General features: G+C 45.3%; 1 protein-coding gene across 4 annotated transcripts in view; it reads left to right on the plus strand.

The window, feature by feature from the left end:
- NPHP1 (nephrocystin 1) overlaps nucleotides 1-22,208 on the plus strand; it is a 133,761-nt gene that overhangs the window by 106,206 nt on the left and 5,347 nt on the right. For 3 of the 4 annotated variants that reach the window (XM_073557494.1, XM_073557496.1, XM_073557495.1), the window contains one exon: nucleotides 8,652-8,696. In XM_073557494.1, coding sequence (XP_073413595.1) covers nucleotides 8,652-8,696 — 45 coding nt within the window. The remainder of the gene's footprint in view (nucleotides 1-8,651; nucleotides 8,697-22,208) is intronic. The other variant, XM_073557497.1, reaches the window with a different exon arrangement.

Raw genomic sequence — 22,208 nt, forward strand, 5'->3', positions numbered from 1 at the left:
CCCTGGATGTGGTGAGGGCGCTGAGACAGTACATCTCGCGGACGGCTCCCTTCCGCAAGTCAGATGCCCTGTTCATACTTCCTGAGGGGCATAGGAAGGGCCTAGCTGCTTCAAAAGCAACGCTAGCTAGGTGGATTCGCTCAGCGATTCAGGAATCCTACCGTGTCAGGAATGCGCCTGTCCCAGCGGGGATTAAGGCGCACTCTACCCTGTCAGTGGGCGCCTCTTGGGCCATTCGGCACCAGGCCTCGGCAGAACAGGTCTGCAAGGCTGCGACTTAGTCCAGTCTGCATACTTTTACAAAACATTACCAAATTCATTCACAGGCCTCTGCGGATGCAGCTCTCGGCAGGCACATCCTGCAATCGGCAGTACCTCAGTGTTGACTCAGTGGTACATGGGGTATTAGCAGATGTATGCTCCCCACCCAGGGACTGCTTTGGGACATCCCACTGTCTCTGTGTCCCCCAATGAGGCGTAGGAGAAATAGGGATTTTTGTGTACTCACCGTAAAATCCTTTTCTCCGAGCCATTCATTGGGGGACACAGCACCCACTCTGTTTAGCCTACTGGCTCATTTGTAGCATTCTTAGGTTTTGACATAGTTATGGTTATTGTTGAATGTTTAAGCTCCTACTGCTTTTTCACTGAACTGGAGATATCATCCAGCGAGAGGGTGTATACTACAGGGGAGGAGCTATCTTTTTTTTCTAGTTTACTTAGTGTCCTCCTAGTGGCAAGCAGCATAACACCCACTGTCTCTGTGTCCCCCAATGAATGGCTCGGAGAAAAGGATTTTACGGTGAGTACACAAAAATCCCTATTTCCATGCAGTTTCACTGTTGCAGCATGTCAATTATTTCAGTGCTTTCTTGCAATGTTTTTCACCCATTCAAATGAATGGTAAGAAAATTATCACAAACGTGCGTGTTTTTAACATCGTTTTTCCTGCCAACACTCCAGTAATACTGAACTTGGCACATAGCCTAAGAAAGCATGTGGACACGTGGTACATTAGTAGCCAAATAACATATATTAAGGGGGCCTGACAACTTGATGTGCCTTATTCATGTCAGGACTTGATATTCAGCCACAGCTGTGCATATAATGACATAGATGGCCGGGCAGACGGTTATGGTCCATTGAGTGTTATAACCTGTGCCTGAAGGGCCAGGACTTAACGTGATTTTTTTAATCCAAATAAAGTATTTTGATAAATAATAAACGTTATATTATAGTCACATTCTATATATCCCCTATTTCTTTTCTGTCATCTATACTTCTCTTAAGTGGTGCACACTAATGTGAATAATGCCATAGGGAAGGAGGGATTTCAATACTTTGAATAACGGTAAATATTTTTTCTGCACAATACTAATCTTAAGGCCTCATTCAGACATCAGTGTTGCTCCTATGTGTTATGTCCATCTTTTTCACAGATACGCAATGTACTTATTATAATCTATGGTGCTGGTCAGTATTACGGATAAAAAGGCCCAAGCACACGGATGGCATCAGTGTGTCATTTGTGTGCTGTCCGTATAGAAGAAGCGTTGTAATTTTTTACACTGGGAAACACAATTTTCGTTGACTTAGGCTGGTTTCACATTTGTGTTTGGAGGTGCAGCGGACGCTCGCTGTGAAGCTCCGCCCCCTGCCGCGCCTCCTCCGGTCAGCTCCGCCTATGGGCGCATACCGCTGCATGCGGCCTGCGTACCATATCTTTAGCATTGGGTACGCAGGCCGTGCACAGGTATGCTTTTGCCACCGCATGCGTCCTTTTGATCGGTGCGGCGACCTGCGCCAAACGCAACGTGTTGTAGCTCTCCAAGAGTTTCTGGACAATTTCGATGTAATTGTTTTGTTTTTTTTAAAATTCGTTTATTGAACCGATGTAATTGTTTGATCATGAAATGTCCTAGAAAGTCCTTGACTTGGTCTTTGAATGATAACCAAGCATTATTTTGAAGTTCTGACATTATCCCAATGAAATGTTCATTTTTGATGATCTGCCAAATCTGTGGCCCACCAAACACACCTGCCTTTATTTTTTCAAATGACAGACTAGGAAATGCCAACTTGAGGTATTTGAAAGTCTCCTTCAGTTTGCAAAGTGTTAATGAATTGCTTCATGAGACCAAGTTTCAAGTGCAGAGGTGGGAATATAATGTTATTTTTGTCAACAAGTGGCTCAGGTAGAATGTTTGGATCATCAGGTTTGAGGTCAGATCTTGGTGGCCAATTCCATCCAATGCTTGTCGCGAGCTCTGCTGTCCCACATGCACAGAAAACAAGGATACTTGGTGTATCCACCCGGAAGTATGCATACCATGTTAAGGTCAACACAGATGATCCAATTGTGGTTGTGATATTGTAAGAACTCAGTGAATATCTTTATGTCTCTGTATTCTTCACAAAGAGAAAATTAATAGCCAATTGGGACTGCACCAAATAAATTGCCATTGTGGAGGACACACTTTAATGTCCGCTTTCAGCTATCAATGAATAGTCGCCATTAATTTGAGTTATAGATTGGAATTCTTCAATGACAATGCACAAAACCACTGTCACTTCTAAAGTTTCTGGATCGAAAGTAGGATTCCTTTGCTCACCTTTCAAGCAAGTTTTTCTGATGCAGTCTTGATGAAGTCTTTTTGATAGTCTCAAATCTCGTGCCAAATCATTCGGCTCATGCCGATCAAATCCCTTATGAATCTTCAGTTTCAAAATCTTCATCATTGCTGTCACTTTGTTCTTCACCATTTTGCTGCTCATAAAAAAGAAGGTAGTTCTAGGAAAACCAGACATATAGCTAATGGTAAAGTAGGATATTCTGTTTTATATTTATTTTTCTTTTTTCTGTCCTGAAGTTTTCACTTTACAAAATTAACAGTCACTGGAATGATTTCTTGGCTTTCGCCAAACCATAGGTATAGCAAATGGCATCTTATCACATATTCTCTTTATCCACATTTGTAAATTCTTGACACACTGCGTGAACACTTTCTGAGGGGCCCAAGACTTATCTCGATCCCCAAGTTTTACTTTGAAATTTGCATTTTGCTTGCTTGACAAATGTGTTGATGTTTGTCCTTTGACTGGGATTGATGAAGCTAAATTAATCAGGGCTCTTTAGGCACTTACCATGAGAAATAGCAGAGACAGACAGATCTGAAAGAAAGGAAAGAAGTGTGTAAATAAAAAAATAAATTCTGCTAACCCATAGTATACAGGCTTCTGGAATGTGTTTTACTGTACAGAGTGGCACACAACCTCTTGCCACACTGTCTCACATATAACTGAAATAACAACCTGTTGCCGGTTACCAAGGTCGTCCTCCACCTCTCTCCACTCTAGAGCGGTTTGCTTTTGACCAGTAGGAGAGCACTAATGCTACCCTCAATCCAACCGAGAGAAATCACATTAGGATAAACTGTAGAGAAAAAAAACTGATGCGATAGAAAAAGACTAACTGCTGTTGTGAAATCAGCATGCCTATTTTAGTCTAAATCAGCAGAAAAATTTAACTCAATAAAAATGATATTTAAAATTGCTCCCCGGTGTTATCCATCCCCTGATGACACATTGATGGTAAAACCAGGACATACAGACCACACACTGATGACACACAGATCCATAGCACAGAAGATGCTGGTAAAAAATTTTCATGAGCACGTTAAAACACAAATATGTGAATGAGGCCTAACCAGGAGAAGTGAGGAGAAATACTATCAAGTACTTGCAACTGTACTTCTAGCAATTGGCTGGGACTGCATCTCCTAGTAATATATCGTCATTTGCTTATATAGGAAAACCATTTACCTATCATTTCAATCTGCCGTATTTCAGGAATAAGAATTAAGAAAGACTTGCTGAAACCATTGCTTATAGGTGATTAGTAATCCCCGGGGATTGTTGGTCATTAGGGATTGCCATTATGACAGCAGAAAATTATCCGGCCAAAAACTTTTTAGATGTGACTCATTAGCTTTATACAGGACTTTTTCCACCTTAGCAATAGATGGTAAAATTACTTGCTGATTGGTGGAAGTCTGACGGAACTGACCCTGACCGATCACAAAAATGAAGCAAGCTGTGTCCTTGTGTTATATGTTTTGCCTAGCACCTCTCATCCAGGAGCTGTGCAGAGAAATACTAGTTTCTTGCAATTGAACTTCTACAAATTGGCAGAGATCCTAGGGATCTGACCCCTACTGATCAACAAGTGATGGTATATCTTGGCACTGTGCCATCATTTGCTTATCTAAAATCATCTATATATGAGTTTATGAAGGAGTAGGTGGCATGATTCTGAAACTGGTAATGTATGGTGTCCACCCTTGGAGACTGTTGTGCAGGTACAGTACTAATAGTTCTTGCGGGACTTGTTTGTAGATTCTTGATGTATTCATGAAGAGACATTTAAATATAATTAACTTGTGTTTTGTCAGTCAGTTTTGACAGTCCTAAGGTTTGCACAGGTTGCAGTCACGTTGCAGTCACACCTAAAGGCCTCTTTAGTGTGTAAGCTGATAAGGGCACGACAAGTGGTAAGTGATGGTTGGAAGGATTTGTCACTAATTTTCTATCTGTGCCTAGGCGGTCTCAGAATTCATTTTAGGTGGCTCACTCAGATGTTCCTGTCAATGACCTGAAGACACAATACCTCATTGTTAGGAAAATTACAACACAAAGTTTATTAAATGCCTTTTGATATAAACGGTAATGAGCCTGCTTCCTTATCTCTTTAGCTAGTAGAAAACAGTGATAGTAAAAAATGTTTACAAAACCAATTCTATAGTTTCTTATGGAGTCATTTTTGGTCAGTGCCATCTATTTTGCCACTGGATATACGGTATTCCTGAACTGAACTGTGCACGGTTTTCCATTATTTGTAGATACTTCAGGCAAGAACCAAAAACGTGTCAAAATATAACTGTTGGGTTTTACTGCGGCCTTAGGCTTTGTTCTCATGTAGTTTTTTTTACATGGATTTTGAAGCAGTTTCAAATACTCTTTGAATAATTTTTTTTTGTTGTTGTTTATATAGTTTTTTTTTTTCTCAAGGAGGTTTTGAAAAACTCATAGTGGAAAAAAAAGAAGGGTCGTCACTTCTTTTCTGAGAATTTCTCATGGACAATCGACCTTGTCAAGTCAAAAGGCTGAAAAAAAAAACTTTGCATGACAAAAGACTTAAAAAATGTGTTAGATCTGAAAACCTTGTCAAAAAACCACATGGCATTCCTGAAGGGGATTTCTCTTGAAAAACACTTCAGATTTTTACACCTCACCAAAACTTATTATGATCATACCTTAAACCGGAATCATGGTTCCCAATTGCAAAGTTTGCAATGAAGTCTAGCAAATTGTAAGGCTTTACTTATTTGGCACATGATATTGAAGTGTGTGTGTGTGTCTTGTATAACTGGCAAAAGACGATTGATATTCTGAGAGAATTCTTAGCTGGACCTTGCTAGTTAATAAAATCCTGTGATTACAGCAGCCTCTGCACCTATTCAGATGGTGTGTAGGATTGTACTAACAGGGTGGATAGGAAGAGCGGGAAGTATCATGTGAGCTACCAAGTTTGTGCAGATAGTGTCCATGACCAGATTGAATTCCAAATGTTACTGTATATGGCAGACGATGACAATGACTTCCTGCTAGGTAAAAAGGAGACAGTACAGAACTGCAGAACAGGTGATTAAATGTTAAAGGAAGGGGCTTCGTATTGTACTGCCCTTGAGGTTCTAGGAACACAGTTGACTAGGGGGCACTTTAAGAATTGATCATGGTTATGTGCTTAGAAATATATTGTTTATTATACATTCCCATACTTGCTACTTGCCATATATCACATTTTTTTGCAAAATAAATTAAGCCCAGATCTAGGGCAACTCATTATTTATGATGTGTTAGTTGTTATACACGTTGAATGGCGCTGTCTTTGTTAGTGTTTTACCAATTGTGGTGTAGTAACCACTATGTCCGCTAGGGGGCGCTGTGTGGAGGTTTCAAGGGAGAGGATGAGTGGCAGAATCCTGAAGGATGGTTGTGTATCTCACCAGGGGGTGGCTTTGAGATGGAGACTTAGTTATGCGTATTGATCAGCAATGGTATTGCTGAGGTGTTATTTCAAGGTATAAGGGAGAAGTCTCTAGGTAACCTGGGAGTTGGGCGGGCCAGTTACCTACAAACCCACCCAGGGATGTGTCTGAAAACGCCTGTATTAAAAAGCTACGTGAGTGTGTGAAGGACCTGTGATGAGGTCATAGTCACGTGACCTGGTGGGCGTGGCTATGGACCATATAATGTGGCCAGAGTAGGTCACAGGGGGTGAATGCTGGGACCTGGTTGGTCCAGGGTGGAAGGTCCTGCAGAAATGGAGCTTCCTTCCAGACAGCACGTGTGAAGTGGCTGGGAGCAATGGCGATGTGTGCCTGAGAGTTCCCTGGAGGGAACGAACGTGTGCGAATGCTGCAGCCGCATGGGGAACCCTGACGTGGGTGAGATAATTGTGAGGCTAAGTGAGCCTGCGTACTGGACATTGATAATAAGAGCGAAGCATTATAATGGACGCTATGCTGGTAATGTTATTAAGTGAACTTTCTGTTGCTGCTGTGGTTTATGAGGCGTGAATAAACCGCAAGGACTGTATGATTTGATGGAAAATCCGTGCCGGAACTGGTTTTTGTTCGCTGCAAGCGAGAATCCCCTAAGTAAATGACAGCGCTACCTCACACAATATACATTATTCCATCAGATGCTTGTGAGATCCTCCTTGTTCACATGCTAATCCTAATTCAGATTGTCAAAGTGATGTTGATGACCCACTTCCTCCCATTGAAAGAGAGTGAGGCTGTGTTCACACACAGCCTCAATAAAACCAATAAAACCGCTAAAAATAAGCTTCCCATTAATTTCTATGCATTTTGCACTTTTTGTGCATATTGATGCGTTTTTTACCACGAAAAAAACGCATTGCGGTAAAAAAACGCAGCATGCTCATTAATTTTGCGTTTTTTTCTGCGTTTCTGGCTAGTTCTATGCGCTTTGAAAACGCGCCGGAAAAAACGCATGAAAACCGCAGCGAAAACGCGCGGAAAACGTGTAGACAAAAAAGGCGCGGTTTCTGGGAAGGGAGTCAGGTTTTTGAGCAGAAATTTTCTACTAAAGGGCCTGTCACACTAAGCGATATCGCTAGCAATATCGCTATAACGTCACAGGTTTTATATTACTAGCGATATCGCTATGTCTGATACTTACCTCCGACTGCTCCCCCGCTGATTATCGCTGATCGCGTTTCTCGTCGTCAGCTTCCTGCTGGGGCTTCCTGTGGAGAGACGAGCGTGGACTCAGGCGGGAGGACGTCAGGATCGCCTAGTGTGACAGGTAAGTAGCGACCCCCGACCCCTGCGATGTCGCTGGTGAGATCTGCCTGTGTGGCAGCTCACTAGCGACCACTTAGCGATGTACCAGCGATCCTGACCTCGTCATATCGCTGGTACATCGCTAAGTGTGACAGTACCTTAAGTGTGCACTTAGCCTGATTGTTTGACTCGGCCCTTCCGTTGTCTACCATCAGTTTGTTTATGCCTAGAAATTAAGCTGTAGGTACCCGTACATATGCAAAGTCGGATGTCAGGAGATGAGGGAATTTCTCAGGATTTTCCTCAGCTATTGAAGGTGTATGACTATCTTCACCTTACTGGCAATGAGAAGGTTACAACCATTCACTATTATTCTAATTCTTCTTCCTCCTAGTACTCTAAATACATTGTATGGCTATTATTACTGTACATCTTGTTACGTGCCACATGTGAATCCGTGGGAATGCAGGGCTACTGTATGGAAACAAAATTAATTATTTTTCTCTCGTTACATCATGAGACCGGTGGCTTTGGTTAATATTGGGAGCACATCACTGTTTTGTATTAATTCCATTGACCTGTACCTGTGTGCATTGCAGTACACAGAGCTCTCTGAGCACATCTTTCTCATTGGTGTCCATAACTCACACCTGTAATTGTGCATACACTTCTATGCATCGTGAAACCTCCTCTAAAGACCGTTTTAAGAAAGTCACTTTCTTTTAGGTTTCATTCAGACATCCGTTTTTCATGTACGGTACTGGCTCATTATAATCTATGGAGCTCTTCACAGGTGCATGTTTTTTACAGACCATGTGTCCACAAAATCAAATTACGGAGGAGACCTGTCCATTTTTGATCAGATCAAAATTACTTGAACAAATTTATGGATCCATGGAAATCATGGACCGCACATGAATGAGATTAGTGTTACACCCGGTGTGCTGCCCGTGATCTACATTGTAATGTATGGGGAAAGTTTTACAATTTATGTATTTTTTTCATATATGAAAATCACTAATGAAACACTAAAAACTCACGGACTGTTTTTTATGTACGTGAAAATCCATGGACGTCTGTATGAGGCCTTACAATGGCCAGAATTCCTGTGTCAGATCTCCGATTCCATCATATACAAATGTATACTGGTCATCCTTTCCCTGAGACGGTCATTTTGATGCAATTTTGGGTCATCTTAGAGATTTCACAGTATATTATTATTCATCTGTACAACAAATGTATTTATGGTATATCTTTATTTTTTTCCTTGTTACCCTTTAGAGTAGATGGGCAGAAAAAGAGAACTCTTTGAAGAGATCAGAGAAGGTAATATCTCAATATGGCTCTCTTTATTACCACATGTAATGTGTCCTGTAATAATGATTGTTTCCATTACTATTTTTAAAATGGGAATCAACTTTTCGAAAGCCCAATTTTATCTAAACTAACATATAATTCAGTCTGAAACTGATATTTATAAGGATATAAACTTCTTCAGGGGCAATAAAAAAAATAATGAAATGCATGTTTTCAGTTAAAAATATTTTTTTTGCAATTGGGTTTCATTAAAAACTTTCATCCATTTGGCTTCTGTATCCTCTATGCATAATAAGTTATTTATTTTACTCTCTTAGGCCTCTTTCACACATCAGGTTTTCGCCGTCAGGCGCGATCCGGCTCTTTTGACAAAAACCGGATCCGGCGAAATGCAATGCCGGATCCGGTTTCCCCCCCATTGACTTGCATTTGTGCCGGATCGCGCCGGATGGCCATGCGTTTCATCCGTTTTTCGCCGGATCCGGCAATGTGTCGCAATCCGGCGTCTGGAAAAAACGGCTACTGTAACGTTTTTTGTCTCCGGCGAAAAAGCCGGATCCGGCGAAAAAGCCGGATCCGGCGCGTCCGGCTTTTTCACACATTGAAAGTCTATGAGCGCCGCAATGCGCCGGAACCGGCGAAAGCCGGATCCAGTGGCCCGATCCGTTTTTTTGGGTCTGAGCATGCTCAGTAGCTCTGCCCACAGCACACATATATAAAAGCATGACAGTGGGACCCTCAGCCACACCCAACATGCCACCCAAGACAGGAACCAGGCGCAGGAGAAGGCAGGAGACCACTGCAGCACCATCAGCACCACCACCACCCCAAATGGAGCAGCAAAGGGAACATGCTGAACAACGGGAGGGGAGTCCAGCAGCAGATGAGAGACGGTAATTATCAAATCCCCCATTCCTCAAAACTAGGGCAAGGTGGTTTCTTCAGAGGTGTCCTCAATGGAAATGGGTTCCTTGCAGACAGAGCCGGCGTCAGCACCCGGCGCACCCGGGCAAGTGCCGGGGCCCTGGTGAGATGGGAGGGCCCACTCACGCTGTCTGGGATACCCGCTGGCTGCCGCCACGCCCCCCATGTATTGACCCCATCCTGCACCCTCCGCGAGGGACCCACGCAGTGACGCAGCCCCTTACAGCCAGCAATGATCATCGCTTCCTTCGGCTGTAATCTTGTGTGCGGTGCCAGCACAGGACCTGTGATGAGGTCACAGGAGGGGAGGAGTCGGGTCACATGATCAGGGTGGCTGCAGGACTCTGCTGTGCTGGTCGCTTTTCATTATGGTGCTGGTCTGGATGGATGAGGTAACGTTTATGTGTGGGACAGTGGGGTCAGGGAGGGGTTTAACAAGGTGGATGTAGCAGAGCCGTGTGTGTACTTGTGTGGGGTCAGGAGGGGTTTTACAAGGTGGATGTAGCAGAGCCGTGTGTGTACTTGTGTGGGGTCAGGAGGGGTTTACAAGGTGGATGTAGCAGAGCCGTATGTGTACTTGTGTGGGGTCAGGAGGGGTTTACAAGGTGGATGTAGCAGAGCCGTGTGTGTACTTGTGTGGGGTCAGGAGGGGTTTACAAGGTGGATGTAGCAGAGCCGTGTGTGTACTTGTGTGGGGTCAGGGAGGGGTTTTACAAGGTGGATGTAGCAGAGCCGTGTGTGTACTTGTGTGGGGTCAGGGAGGGGTTTTACAAGGTGGATGTAGCAGAGCCGTGTGTGTACTTGTGTGGGGTCAGGAGGGGTTTAACAAGGTGGATGTAGCAGAGCCGTGTGTGTACTTGTGTGGGGTCTGGGAGGGGTTTAACAAGGTGGATGTAGCAGAGCCGTGTGTGTACTTGTGTGGGGTCAGGAGGGGTTTAACAAGGTGGATGTAGCAGAGCCGTGTGTGTACTTGTGTGGGGTCAGGAGGGGTTTACAAGGTGGATGTAGCAGAGCCGTGTGTATACTTGTGTGGGGTCAGGAGGGGTTTACAAGGTGGATGTAGCAGAGCCGTGTGTGTACTTGTGTGGGGTCAGGAGGGGTTTACAAGGTGGATGTAGCAGAGCCGTGTGTGTACTTGTGTGGGGTCAGGAGGGGTTTACAAGGTGGATGTAGCAGAGCCGTGTGTGTACTTGTGTGGGGTCAGGGAGGGGTTTTACAAGGTGGATGTAGCAGAGCCGTGTGTGTACTTGTGTGGGGTCAGGAGGGGTTTACAAGGTGGATGTAGCAGAGCCATGTGTGTACTTGTGTGGGGTCAGGAGGGGTTTACAAGGTGGATGTAGCAGAGCCGTGTGTGTACTTGTGTGGGGTCAGGGAGGGGTTTTACAAGGTGGATGTAGCAGAGCCGTGTGTGTACTTGTGTGGGGTCAGGGAGGGGTTTAACAAGGTGGATGTAGCAGAGCCGTGTGTGTTCTTGGGTGGGGTCAGGAGGGGTTTACAAGTTGTACGGAGCAGAGCCGTGTGTGTACGAGGTGTACGGAGCGAAGCCGTGTGTGTACGAGGTGCATGGAGCAGAGCCGTGTGTGTACGAGATGTACGGAACGGAGCCCTGTGTGTACGGAGCTAAGCCGTGTGTTTATGGAGCGGAGCAGAGCCGGGGGTGTACGGAGTGAAGCTGCGTGTGTACAAGGTGGATGTAGCAGAGCCGTGTGTGTACTTGTGTGGGGTCAGGGAGGGGTTTTACAAGGTGGATGTAGCAGAGCCGTGTGTGTTCTTGGGTGGGGTCAGGAGGGGTTTACAAGTTGTACGGAGCGGAGCCGTGTGTCTACGAGGTGTACGGAGCAGAGCCGTGTGTGTACGAGGTGTACGGAGCGAAACCGTGTGTGTACGAGGTGCATGGAGCAGAGCCGTGTGTGTACGAGATGTACGGAATGGAGCCCTGTGTGTACGGAGCTGAGCCGTGTGTTTATGGAGCGGAGCAGAGCCGGGGGTGTACGTAGTGAAGCTGCGTGTGTACAAGGTGTACGGAGCGGAGCCGTGTGTGTACGAGGCATACAAAGCGGAGCTGTGTGTGTACGAGGTGTATGGTGGGGAGCATTTATACCTCCCGAGTCCCAACTGTCCCGGATCCAGCGATCCAGTCCCGATTTTGAGAGAGAGACTGCCCCAGCCGGGAGCATACTTTCCCCGCGGGACACAGGAGTACACAGCGGAGCCCCAAGGACCAATTTAAAACTTGCACTTAACGTTCTACCGGAAGTGACGTGCTGGAAGCTGACCAGAAATTAGGTCATTTCAGTAGGAGATTGTGACGGAACCATGGAGGCACTTCAGGGAATGCTTCAGATCCATCACCGTGTCCTCCTCTGACAGCGGACAGCGAGATTGCCTTGGAATCGGGGATGTCGGCCATGTGAGCGGATCATGATATGTCCTGCACCAGGAGGCTCAGGTAGGCACTACAATGGGAGCTGGGCTGCTATGGTATCTTTATAGAATTTTTCTTTCTCTGTTTCTTTCTCTCTAATCTTTTTTTTCTCTCTCTCTGTTCTTTCGCTCTCTGTTCTCTTTCTTTCTTTCTGTCTCTGTTCTTTCTCTGTCTGTTCTCTCTTTCCTCTCTTTCTTTCTCTCTCTCTGTTCTTTCTTTCCCCTCTTCCTCTCTGTTCTTTCCCCTCTTTATCTCTCTATCTCTCTGTTCATTCTTTCCCCTCTTCCTCTCTGTTCTTTCCCCTCTTTATCTCTCTACCTCTCTGTTCTTTCTTTCCCCTCCTTTTTCTCTCTCTCCCTGTTCTTTTTTTCTGTCAACTCTTTTTCTCTCTCCGTTCTTTCTTTCCCCTTTTTTCTCTCCCTCTCTGTTCTTTATTCCCCTCTTTCTTTCTTTATTTCTTTCTTTCTTTCTTTCTTTCTTTCTTTCTTTCTTTCTTTCTTTCTTTCTCTCTCTCTCTGTTCTTTTTTTCTGTCCACTCTTTCTTTCTCTTTATTCTTTTTCTTTCTTTCTTCTTTCTCTCTGTTCTTTCTTTCCTCTCTTTCTTTCTCTATCTGTTCTTTCTTTACCCTCTTTCTTTCTCTTTCTCTCTGTTCTTTTCTTTCTCTCTCTGTTCTTCCTTTCTCTCTGTTCATTATTTTCTTTCTTTCTTTTTCTTTCTTTCTTTCTTTCTTTCTTTCTTCGTTCTTTCTATGTTCTTTCTTTCTCTCTCTGTATCTTTCTCTGTTCTTCCTTCCATTCTTTCTCTTTCTTTCTCTGTTCTTTATTTCCCCTCTCTTCTTTCTTTCATACGTACACTACTAATCAGTAGCCTCCATCACATGAACGTGTTTTGCCACAGAGCGAGTGTCCGTGTGGATCACATGCGTGTCCGTGTGATCCACACAGAGAGAAGTCCGTTTTTGGCCGTCACCACGGATGTCACACGGCATGAGTCGTGGTATGTGTTAAGGGGGGGCCAACTGAGACTTTTTCGCCCGGGGCCCTCAAAAACCTGGAGCCGGCCCTGCTTGCAGATAACAAAATTGTGGAGTACCACGCAAGCTTTGATCACCTCGTCCACAGTTTCTGTCTTGAGGTTGATCGCAGTCAATAGGACCCGCCATTTGGCTGTCAGAATACCAAAGGTACATTCAACCATTCTTCTTGCTCTTGTGAGGCGGTAATTAAAAATGCGTTTTGGTCTTGTCAATCCTCTGCTACCGTACGGTTTCAAAAGGTGTTCTGACAGCTGGAAGGCTTCATCCCCTACACAGACAAATGGCATAGGTGGACCAGATGTTTGCGGCAGCGGTCTAGGGGGTGGGAACTGGAAGGTGTTTCCGTACAGTTTATGCCCCATGGCAGACAGTTTGAAAACTTGAGAGTCATTGGAGCGGCCATAGGCCCCAATATCAACAGCAATAAATTTGTATTCCACGTCAGCGATGGCCATGAGGACAATTGAAAAATATTTCTTGTAATTGAAATATTCCGATCCCGATCCGGCTGGCTTTACAATGCGGATATGTTTCCCGTCCACAGCGCCCAAGCAGTTCGGAAACTGACATATCTGTTGAAACTTTTCTGAAATTTCAATCCACCTCTCTGTTGTGGGCTCTAGTAAAAACTCTTCAGCTAAGGAGTCCCACAGTGCACGGCATGTGTGCTTCACTATTCCAGATATGGTGGAAATCCCGAGTCTGTACTGGAAATGCAGTGACGAAAGGGATTCTCCAGTTGCAAGAAATCTGTGGGGAATTAAAAAACAATCAATTAGTTTAAAATCACAGCATTACACACCAAAACTCAGCTATAACACTTGGAGATACAAACTACCACCAACAAGATTGCAGTGATAGTGTGCTCTGATGCGAGGCATATCCAATAAATGTGGCTTACCTTAAAGTCACCATCAGACGCTCTGTGGGTGAAACAGAGAAGCGGCAATAGGTGTCCGATTTTCTTATGAGGTGTGCAATGCGCTCCACCAAGTAATCAAAATTCTCCATTTTCATCCGAACATATCCAAAAAATTTATCCAGGTTTCGTCTAAGGTCCATGCAGAGTGTAGAATAGACCCCACGCGTCATTCTCTTGGCTGTGATGGGGTGGATCCACAAATGTCGTCTACGATGCCTGATGCGCTGCTGTCTCGCTCTCTCCTTCTCCAGAACAATCACCCTCAAACGATTCGCCTCCGCTGTAAAATCCGCCAAATTCTTCAAAAAATTTCCAATCACAACATCCATCTTCGCCAGTAACTTGCTCTTCTCTCCAACCTGCACTTTCTCCTCTACAACCTGTCAAAGAAGGGCTGTAGGAACACGATATATATAGTTTTTCAGTAGCCAATCCCGTTCGGACGCCCACAAGAGGCCTTTTTAAAAACCGGATCCGGCGTAATCCGTCGAAAAACGGATCGAGAACCGGATGAGACTGATCCGGTTTTGGCTGTCATTCGCAAGATGGATCCGGCAGAAAACCGGATCCGTCACATCCGGTTTTACAAAACATTTGCCGGATCCGGCGTTCCGGCACGACGCCAGAACGCGCCTGACGCCGAAAACCTGATGTGTCAAAGTAGCGTTATATAACGCCATTAGCTTCCACAGCGTTTTATAGATATTCTCATCATTGTTCCCCGATGGGGCTCACAATCTAGATTCCCCATCAGTATAACTTTGGATTATTGAAGGAAACTGGAGAACCCGGAGGAAACCACACAAACAAGGGGAGAACACACAATCTCCTTGCAGATGTTGTCCTTATTGGGATTTGAACCCAGGATCCCAACGTTGCAACAGTTCTAACCAATGAGCCACCGTGCTGTCAGTGACCTCATTCTGTGGTAGAGTTTGTGACTCTTAACTTCTCAGTGGTGATTTACGACCACATCAAGGTTCAGGACAAAAAAAAAAAAAGCGCAAACACAGTAGCTTGACAATAAATGGCTTCACCCAACCACTAACCATGAGTGGAGAAAAAAAATGTAGGTGTTATCATTCATATTCTCTGAAAAAAGGCCAAAAAAGTAAAAATTTTGCCGGTGTATGTAAATTGTATGTAAACTTTTGACTTTGCCGTAAGTAATAAAAATGCCTTAAAACATTCTCTCTCTCTCATTATTCTGGCATTTGGCAAATATTTATAATTATGGTAATCTTAATTGACCTAAAGCAGAAAAGGTTTATCCTGATTTCATGTTAGATATTGAGAAAAACATGCAGATGTGTCTTTTTATATAGTGTATGTAAACTTGTGGTTTCAACTATATAATAAAGCATAAGAAGGCAAAGCTAATTCTTCTGTAAGTAGAGAACCTTAATCCCACATGTATTGCTGCTAAAATTGATGGCTTCCTCAGGGGTACAAATAAGGCTACTTTCACACATCAGGTTTTCGGCATCAGGCGCGATCCGGCGTCGTGCCGGAATGCCGGATCCGGCAAATGTTTTGTAAAACCTGATGTGCCGGATCCGGTTTTCTGCCGGATCCGTCTTGTTCTTGACAGACAAAACCGGATCCGTCTCATCCGGTTCATCCGTTTTTCTATCCGTTTTTCGACGGATTACGCCGGATCCGGTTTTTAAAATTGACCCTTGTGGCCTTCCGAACGGGATTGGCTACTGAAAAACTATATATAGCATGTTCCTACAGCCCTTCTTTGACAGGTTGTAGAGAAGAAAGTGCAGGTTGGAGAGAAGAGCAAGTTACTGGCGAAGATGGATGTTGTCATTGGAAATATTACCACTAGAAGTTCTGTGACGGTTTCAGTAATGAGGGACAATTTTGCACTATACTTTATGTCACCTCAAGGCAGAGTACACTGGCAGGATGACAGAGTGTGAAAGATTTGTGCCCTAACCAAACTTGTGTACCTTCTGGACCAACAGTATATACCTTTGCCAACCAAAGTTGGCTATCTTGTCATGGTCTCTATTTTTAGCTTTAGGCCACAGGTGTGTACCTGGTTGTGTTTTATGCAAAGTATTTCACCTTTTAACAAAAGTTGTGTACATTGTTAGGAAATCACCAACAATAAACACAACTTTTTAGGTGAAATACTTTGCTTCAAACACAACCAGGAACACAACTGTGGCAAAAAGCTAAAATTTACCCACAGTTATATACCTGGTTTTGAATACCTTTTTACCTTTGAAATACCCTGTATTTAACCTTTTTTTTAAACATAGTTCGCCGCAGAAAGAAAAGACAGACAACCATTGTGAAACGATAATTTAACTTTTATTTAAAATTTTTTTTTTTTTGTAAAATGTTTTTAAAGTGCAAAAAACTTTTTTAATAAAGGTTTTAAACCCAATGGGCATTTTTAGTAAAAAACACACATTACAAATCTGTGTAGTGTGGGGTGGAAATACTGCTGGAGGGGCTGCGGGACACTTCGACACTGGGTGTGTGGAGAGAGGACTGGGATCGTGGTGGGGAAGGAACAGTTAGAGGTGAAGGTGTGGAAAAAGCTACAGAATGGGTGGACATGTGGGAGGCAGAAGAGGTGGTGGGCGGTGGAGTGGAGGGTTGGGTAGGGACTGTAGGAGCAGATGATGTTGATGGAAAGTTGTGTGGGGAAGGAGTTTGGTACGGGGAAGGAGTTTGGTACGGGGAAGGAGTTTGGTACGGGGCAGGTTGCTGGAAGTGGGGAGATGTCTGGTACTGGGGAGGTTGCTGGTACTGGTGAGGTTGCTGGTATGTAATAGGAGGGGGAGGATGGAAAGTGGCTGGAGGGGGTGCAGATGTAATAGGAGGGGGAGGATGGAAAGTGGCTGGAGGGGGTGCAGGTGGAGGAACTACAGTGGTGGGAGGTGGAGGTTGGGAGGTAACCTGCTGTAGAGCACCGTGGCACGAATGCATTACATGCATCTGCTGGGTAGGAGATAGTGTTGCCATGCGCTCCACAACAGACCTGAAAAAGGTGTGGTTTGGCGAAGATCTTGCTTCTGAATGCATGGTTTGCAGAAGTGTCTTCACCTCCAGAATGCTGGAGTTGATCTGCTGAAAGCCTGCGGAGATTTGCTCTGACAAGACTTTTAGACAGTTCTGGAAAGATGCATTCAGATGCAAGAACTCTTGCGCATAACTCTTTTCCTGACCCCTCTGCCGCTGTCGCCCAGTACCCGCAGGTGTACTAGAGGTGGCAGGGGCAGAAGGGTGGGGTAAAGGGAAAGCGATCTCCTCACCAGCAGCTTCATGTAATGTAGGCGGCCACGATGCTCCTGTGCTGGTGGATGGGACAGATGGGTCGAATGTGTGGGAAGGCTGGGAAGGTGCAGATGTACTGGGGCGGTCGAAGTGTTCCTCGGTGCCGGTCTCCTCAGGGATCGCCACAGAAGGGTCCAATCGTGCAGGCTCCCGAGTGCTGCTCACCGTGCTGTGGAATAAAGAGAAAAAAAAACAATTAAAATACTGACATGGTATGGCCCTGGCTGAAAAAAAAAAGTTACATCTAACATTTTTTTTCACATGTGGTGTGTAATATTTACCTTCTGGTGAGCATTGTCTCCCGGAGGAACGACAGGGCTTGTGCGTACTTGTACTTGCTCCTGCGTCCTCCAGATCCACTCGGGGCCCGCATCTCTTTATTGAACTCCTTCTTGAAACGATCCCTCACAGACCGCCACCGATTCACAATTCTGTTCCCTGAAACGAGAAAGGAGTGGTTAGTATACAACATCAGTGTTTCACAAACTCCAGTCCTCATGGTCCCCAGGGGTCATGTTTTCAGGATTTCCATAGTAAATAGAAATCCTGAACACATGATCCGTGGGGACCACGAGGACTGGAGTTCGGGAAACACTGGTTTACATCAAGCAACCGGTACTGTATATACTTACGCTCTTTAATCTGGGCCCGAACATCGAGGTCCTCCCAGCGGCCCACAAGGAGCGAACAGATTTCCTCCCAGAGTCGTCGGGTAACGATCAGGTCAGCGTGGCGGCGGTCAGCCATATTCCAGAGCGGCTCCCTTTCTCTGACGAGATCGATGAGGTGGTCCACATCGAGTCCTCCATCCTCACCGTCAGAGTCGGGAGCACGCTGTGAAGGCTGTTAAAGAAAAAGACAAAAATAACATAATTAGCCTCCACAAAAGAAAGGAAATAAAAAGTGCAAAAAAACAAAGCAAAAATATTTATACTTACACGCTGGTGACCGCCGCGTTGCTGTCGCCGACGACCCTGGGAGGCACTGCGAGGACCTCTTGGCCGAGCACCAGATTGGGAAGACTAGAGAAGAAAACAAAAAATGTTATGTCTTTGGATGTAGGCATTTGTTTGCTGTGTGTGGTCTGCAGAACATTGTTTTCTATGTGTTGTGTGTAGTGTGATGTTGTGTTTCTGCGTTTGATGCCAAAAACTTACCAATTGTGAGCCCACTCCAGGTGTCTGTCCACCCCTTCCTTCTTCTTCTGGGAGCTCCTCTTCATCTTGTGATTCCTGTTTTGAAATAAAAGGCAATGAATAGACATATATTACAGAGATGATGGATTTTGGAAATAAAAACTTACCGTCAAACGCTGACGATGCGAGGGAGGGCTCCCAGAAGAAGATGTGCTGTCCTGTTGATGGCCAGACTCCATGGCTGTGGGTATTGCTGCTGTTGCTGCTGCCAGTGATGCCATTTCTGCTGCTGCTGCTGCATCTCTTGGGCGGCTGTTGAATAAAGAGAAACAAAGGGCCAATGAATATCTTGATATTCCATGGCCCTAGTTTGGAGGAATGGGGGATTTGATAATTACCGTCTCTCATCTGCTGCTGGACTCCCCTCCTCAGCATGTTCCATTTGCTGCTCCATTTGGGGTGGTGGTGGTGCTGATGGTGCTGCAGTGGTCTCCTGCCTTCTCCTGCTGCGCTTGGTTGCTTTCTTGGGTGGCATGTTGGGTGTGGCTGTGGGTCCCACTGTCTTGCTTTTATATATGTCTTGTGGGCAGAGCTACTGAGCATGCTCAGACCAAAAAAAACGGATCCGGCCACCGGATCCGGCTTTCGCCGGATCAGGCGCATTGCGGCGCTCATAGGCTTTCATTGTGTGAAAAAGCCGGACGCGCCGGATCCGGGGGGTCCGGCTTTTTCGCCGGAGACAAAAAACGTTACAGTAGCCGTTTTTTCCAGACGCCGGATCGCGACACATTGCCGGATCCGGCGAAAACCGGATGAAACGCATGGCCATCCGGCGCGATCCGGCGCAAATGCAAGTCAATGGGGGGGAAACCGGATCCGGCATTGCATTTCGCCGGATCCGGTTTCTGTCAAAAGCGCCGGATCACGCCTGACGGCGAAAACCTGATGTGTGAAAGAGGCCTAACCCTTTGTTCTTCAAATACTTAACAAATCGTAGATAACTGCAGGCATAAATTATGTAATGAGTACCTGTTTGATTCCGAGTCAACATGTCACAGGACCAGATATAATGCATCCCAGAGATGCCCTTAGAAAGGATGGGACCATTGACAACTAATAACCTAGTTTGCATGTGTACCCAATGGTGATTAGCGCAATCCTCAGTACATATAGCACGGATGCTCCAGAAGATGACTAGTATCCATTCACTAAGTACATCTAAATAGTGAGCCCTCTCTGGGCATTTCATCAGTAGGTAAGCCAGCATCTCTAAAGCCAGGTACCAATACAGTATGTGGTTGCATAGTTGGTTTTGAGTACATGGTATATAAAATGTGTTGATGTGTTTTAATCTATTTGTAATACCGTATATATTCAAGTATAAGACAACCTGAGTATAAGCCGAGGCACCTAATTTTGCCACGGAAAACTGGGTAAGCTTATTGACTCGAGTATAAGTCGGGTATGCATTGATCCCTCTCTTGCTATGTGTGGCTCCCCCGTCCTGTCCTACTCTGTGTGATTCCCCCCGTCCTTTCCTGCTCTGTGTGGCTCCCCCTGTTGTATGTATGGCTCCCTCCATTCCATCTTGTATGCCTGGCTCGGCTCCCCCCGTCCCATCATTGTATGCATGGCTGGAATCCTCCGTCCCATCATTGTATGCATGGCTGGGCTCCGCCGTCCCATCCTTGTATGCGTGGCAGAGTACACTGGCAGGATGACAGAGTGTGAAAGATTTGTGCCCTAACCAAACTTGTGTACCTTCTGGACCAACAGTATATACCTTTGCCAACCAAAGTTGGCTATCTTGTCATGGTCTCTATTTTTAGCTTTAGGCCACAGGTGTGTACCTGGTTGTGTTTTATGCAAAGTATTTCACCTTTTAACAAAAGTTGTGTACATTGTTAGGAAATCACCAACAATAAACACAACTTTTTAGGTGAAATACTTTGCTTCAAACACAACCAGGAACACAACTGTGGCAAAAAGCTAAAATTTACCCACAGTTATATACCTGGTTTTGAATACCTTTTTACCTTTGAAATACCCTGTATTTAACCTTTTTTTTAAACATAGTTCGCCGCAGAAAGAAAAGACAGACAACCATTGTGAAACGATAATTTAACTTTTATTTAAAATTTTTTTTTTTTTGTAAAATGTTTTTAAAGTGCAAAAAACTTTTTTAATAAAGGTTTTAAACCCAATGGGCATTTTTAGTAAAAAACACACATTACAAATCTGTGTAGTGTGGGGTGGAAATACTGCTGGAGGGGCTGCGGGACACTTCGACACTGGGTGTGTGGAGAGAGGACTGGGATCGTGGTGGGGAAGGAACAGTTAGAGGTGAAGGTGTGGAAAAAGCTACAGAATGGGTGGACATGTGGGAGGCAGAAGAGGTGGTGGGCGGTGGAGTGGAGGGTTGGGTAGGGACTGTAGGAGCAGATGATGTTGATGGAAAGTTGTGTGGGGAAGGAGTTTGGTACGGGGAAGGAGTTTGGTACGGGGCAGGTTGCTGGAAGTGGGGAGATGTCTTGTACTTGGGAGGTTGCTGGTACTGGTGAGGTTGCTGGTATGTAATAGGAGGGGGAGGATGGAAAGTGGCTGGAGGGGGTGCAGATGTAATAGGAGGGGGAGGATGGAAAGTGGCTGGAGGGGGTGCAGGTGGAGGAACTACAGTGGTGGGAGGTGGAGGTTGGGAGGTAACCTGCTGTAGAGCACCGTGGCACGAATGCATTACATGCATCTGCTGGGTAGGAGATAGTGTTGCCATGCGCTCCACAACAGACCTGAAAAAGGTGTGGTTTGGCGAAGATCTTGCTTCTGAATGCATGGTTTGCAGAAGTGTCTTCACCTCCAGAATGCTGGAGTTGATCTGCTGAAAGCCTGCGGAGATTTGCTCTGACAAGACTTTTAGACAGTTCTGGAAAGATGCATTCAGATGCAAGAACTCTTGCGCATAACTCTTTTCCTGACCCCTCTGCCGCTGTCGCCCAGTACCCGCAGGTGTACTAGAGGTGGCAGGGGCAGAAGGGTGGGGTAAAGGGAAAGCGATCTCCTCACCAGCAGCTTCATGTAATGTAGGCGGCCACGATGCTCCTGTGCTGGTGGATGGGACAGATGGGTCGAATGTGTGGGAAGGCTGGGAAGGTGCAGATGTACTGGGGCGGTCGAAGTGTCCCTCGGTGCCGGTCTCCTCAGGGATCGCCACAGAAGGGTCCAATCGTGCAGGCTCCCGAGTGCTGCTCACCGTGCTGTGGAATAAAGAGAAAAAAAAACAATTAAAATACTGACATGGTATGGCCCTGGCTGAAAAAAAAAAGTTACATCTAACATTTTTTTTCACATGTGGTGTGTAATATTTACCTTCTGGTGAGCATTGTCTCCCGGAGGAACGACAGGGCTTGTGCGTACTTGTACTTGCTCCTGCGTCCTCCAGATCCACTCGGGGCCCGCATCTCTTTATTGAACTCCTTCTTGAAACGATCCCTCACAGACCGCCACCGATTCACAATTCTGTTCCCTGAAACGAGAAAGAAGTGGTTAGTATACAACATCAGTGTTTCACAAACTCCAGTCCTCATGGTCCCCAGGGGTCATGTTTTCAGGATTTCCATAGTAAATAGAAATCCTGAACACATGATCCGTGGGGACCACGAGGACTGGAGTTCGGGAAACACTGGTTTACATCAAGCAACCGGTACTGTATATACTTACGCTCTTTAATCTGGGCCCGAACATCGAGGTCCTCCCAGCGGCCCACAAGGAGCGAACAGATTTCCT

Source organism: Dendrobates tinctorius, unplaced genomic scaffold (assembly GCF_039654945.1).
Source record: "Dendrobates tinctorius isolate UK_male_01 unplaced genomic scaffold, ASM3965494v1 ptg000250l, whole genome shotgun sequence".
NCBI classification, from domain to species: Eukaryota; Metazoa; Chordata; class Amphibia; order Anura; family Dendrobatidae; genus Dendrobates; species Dendrobates tinctorius.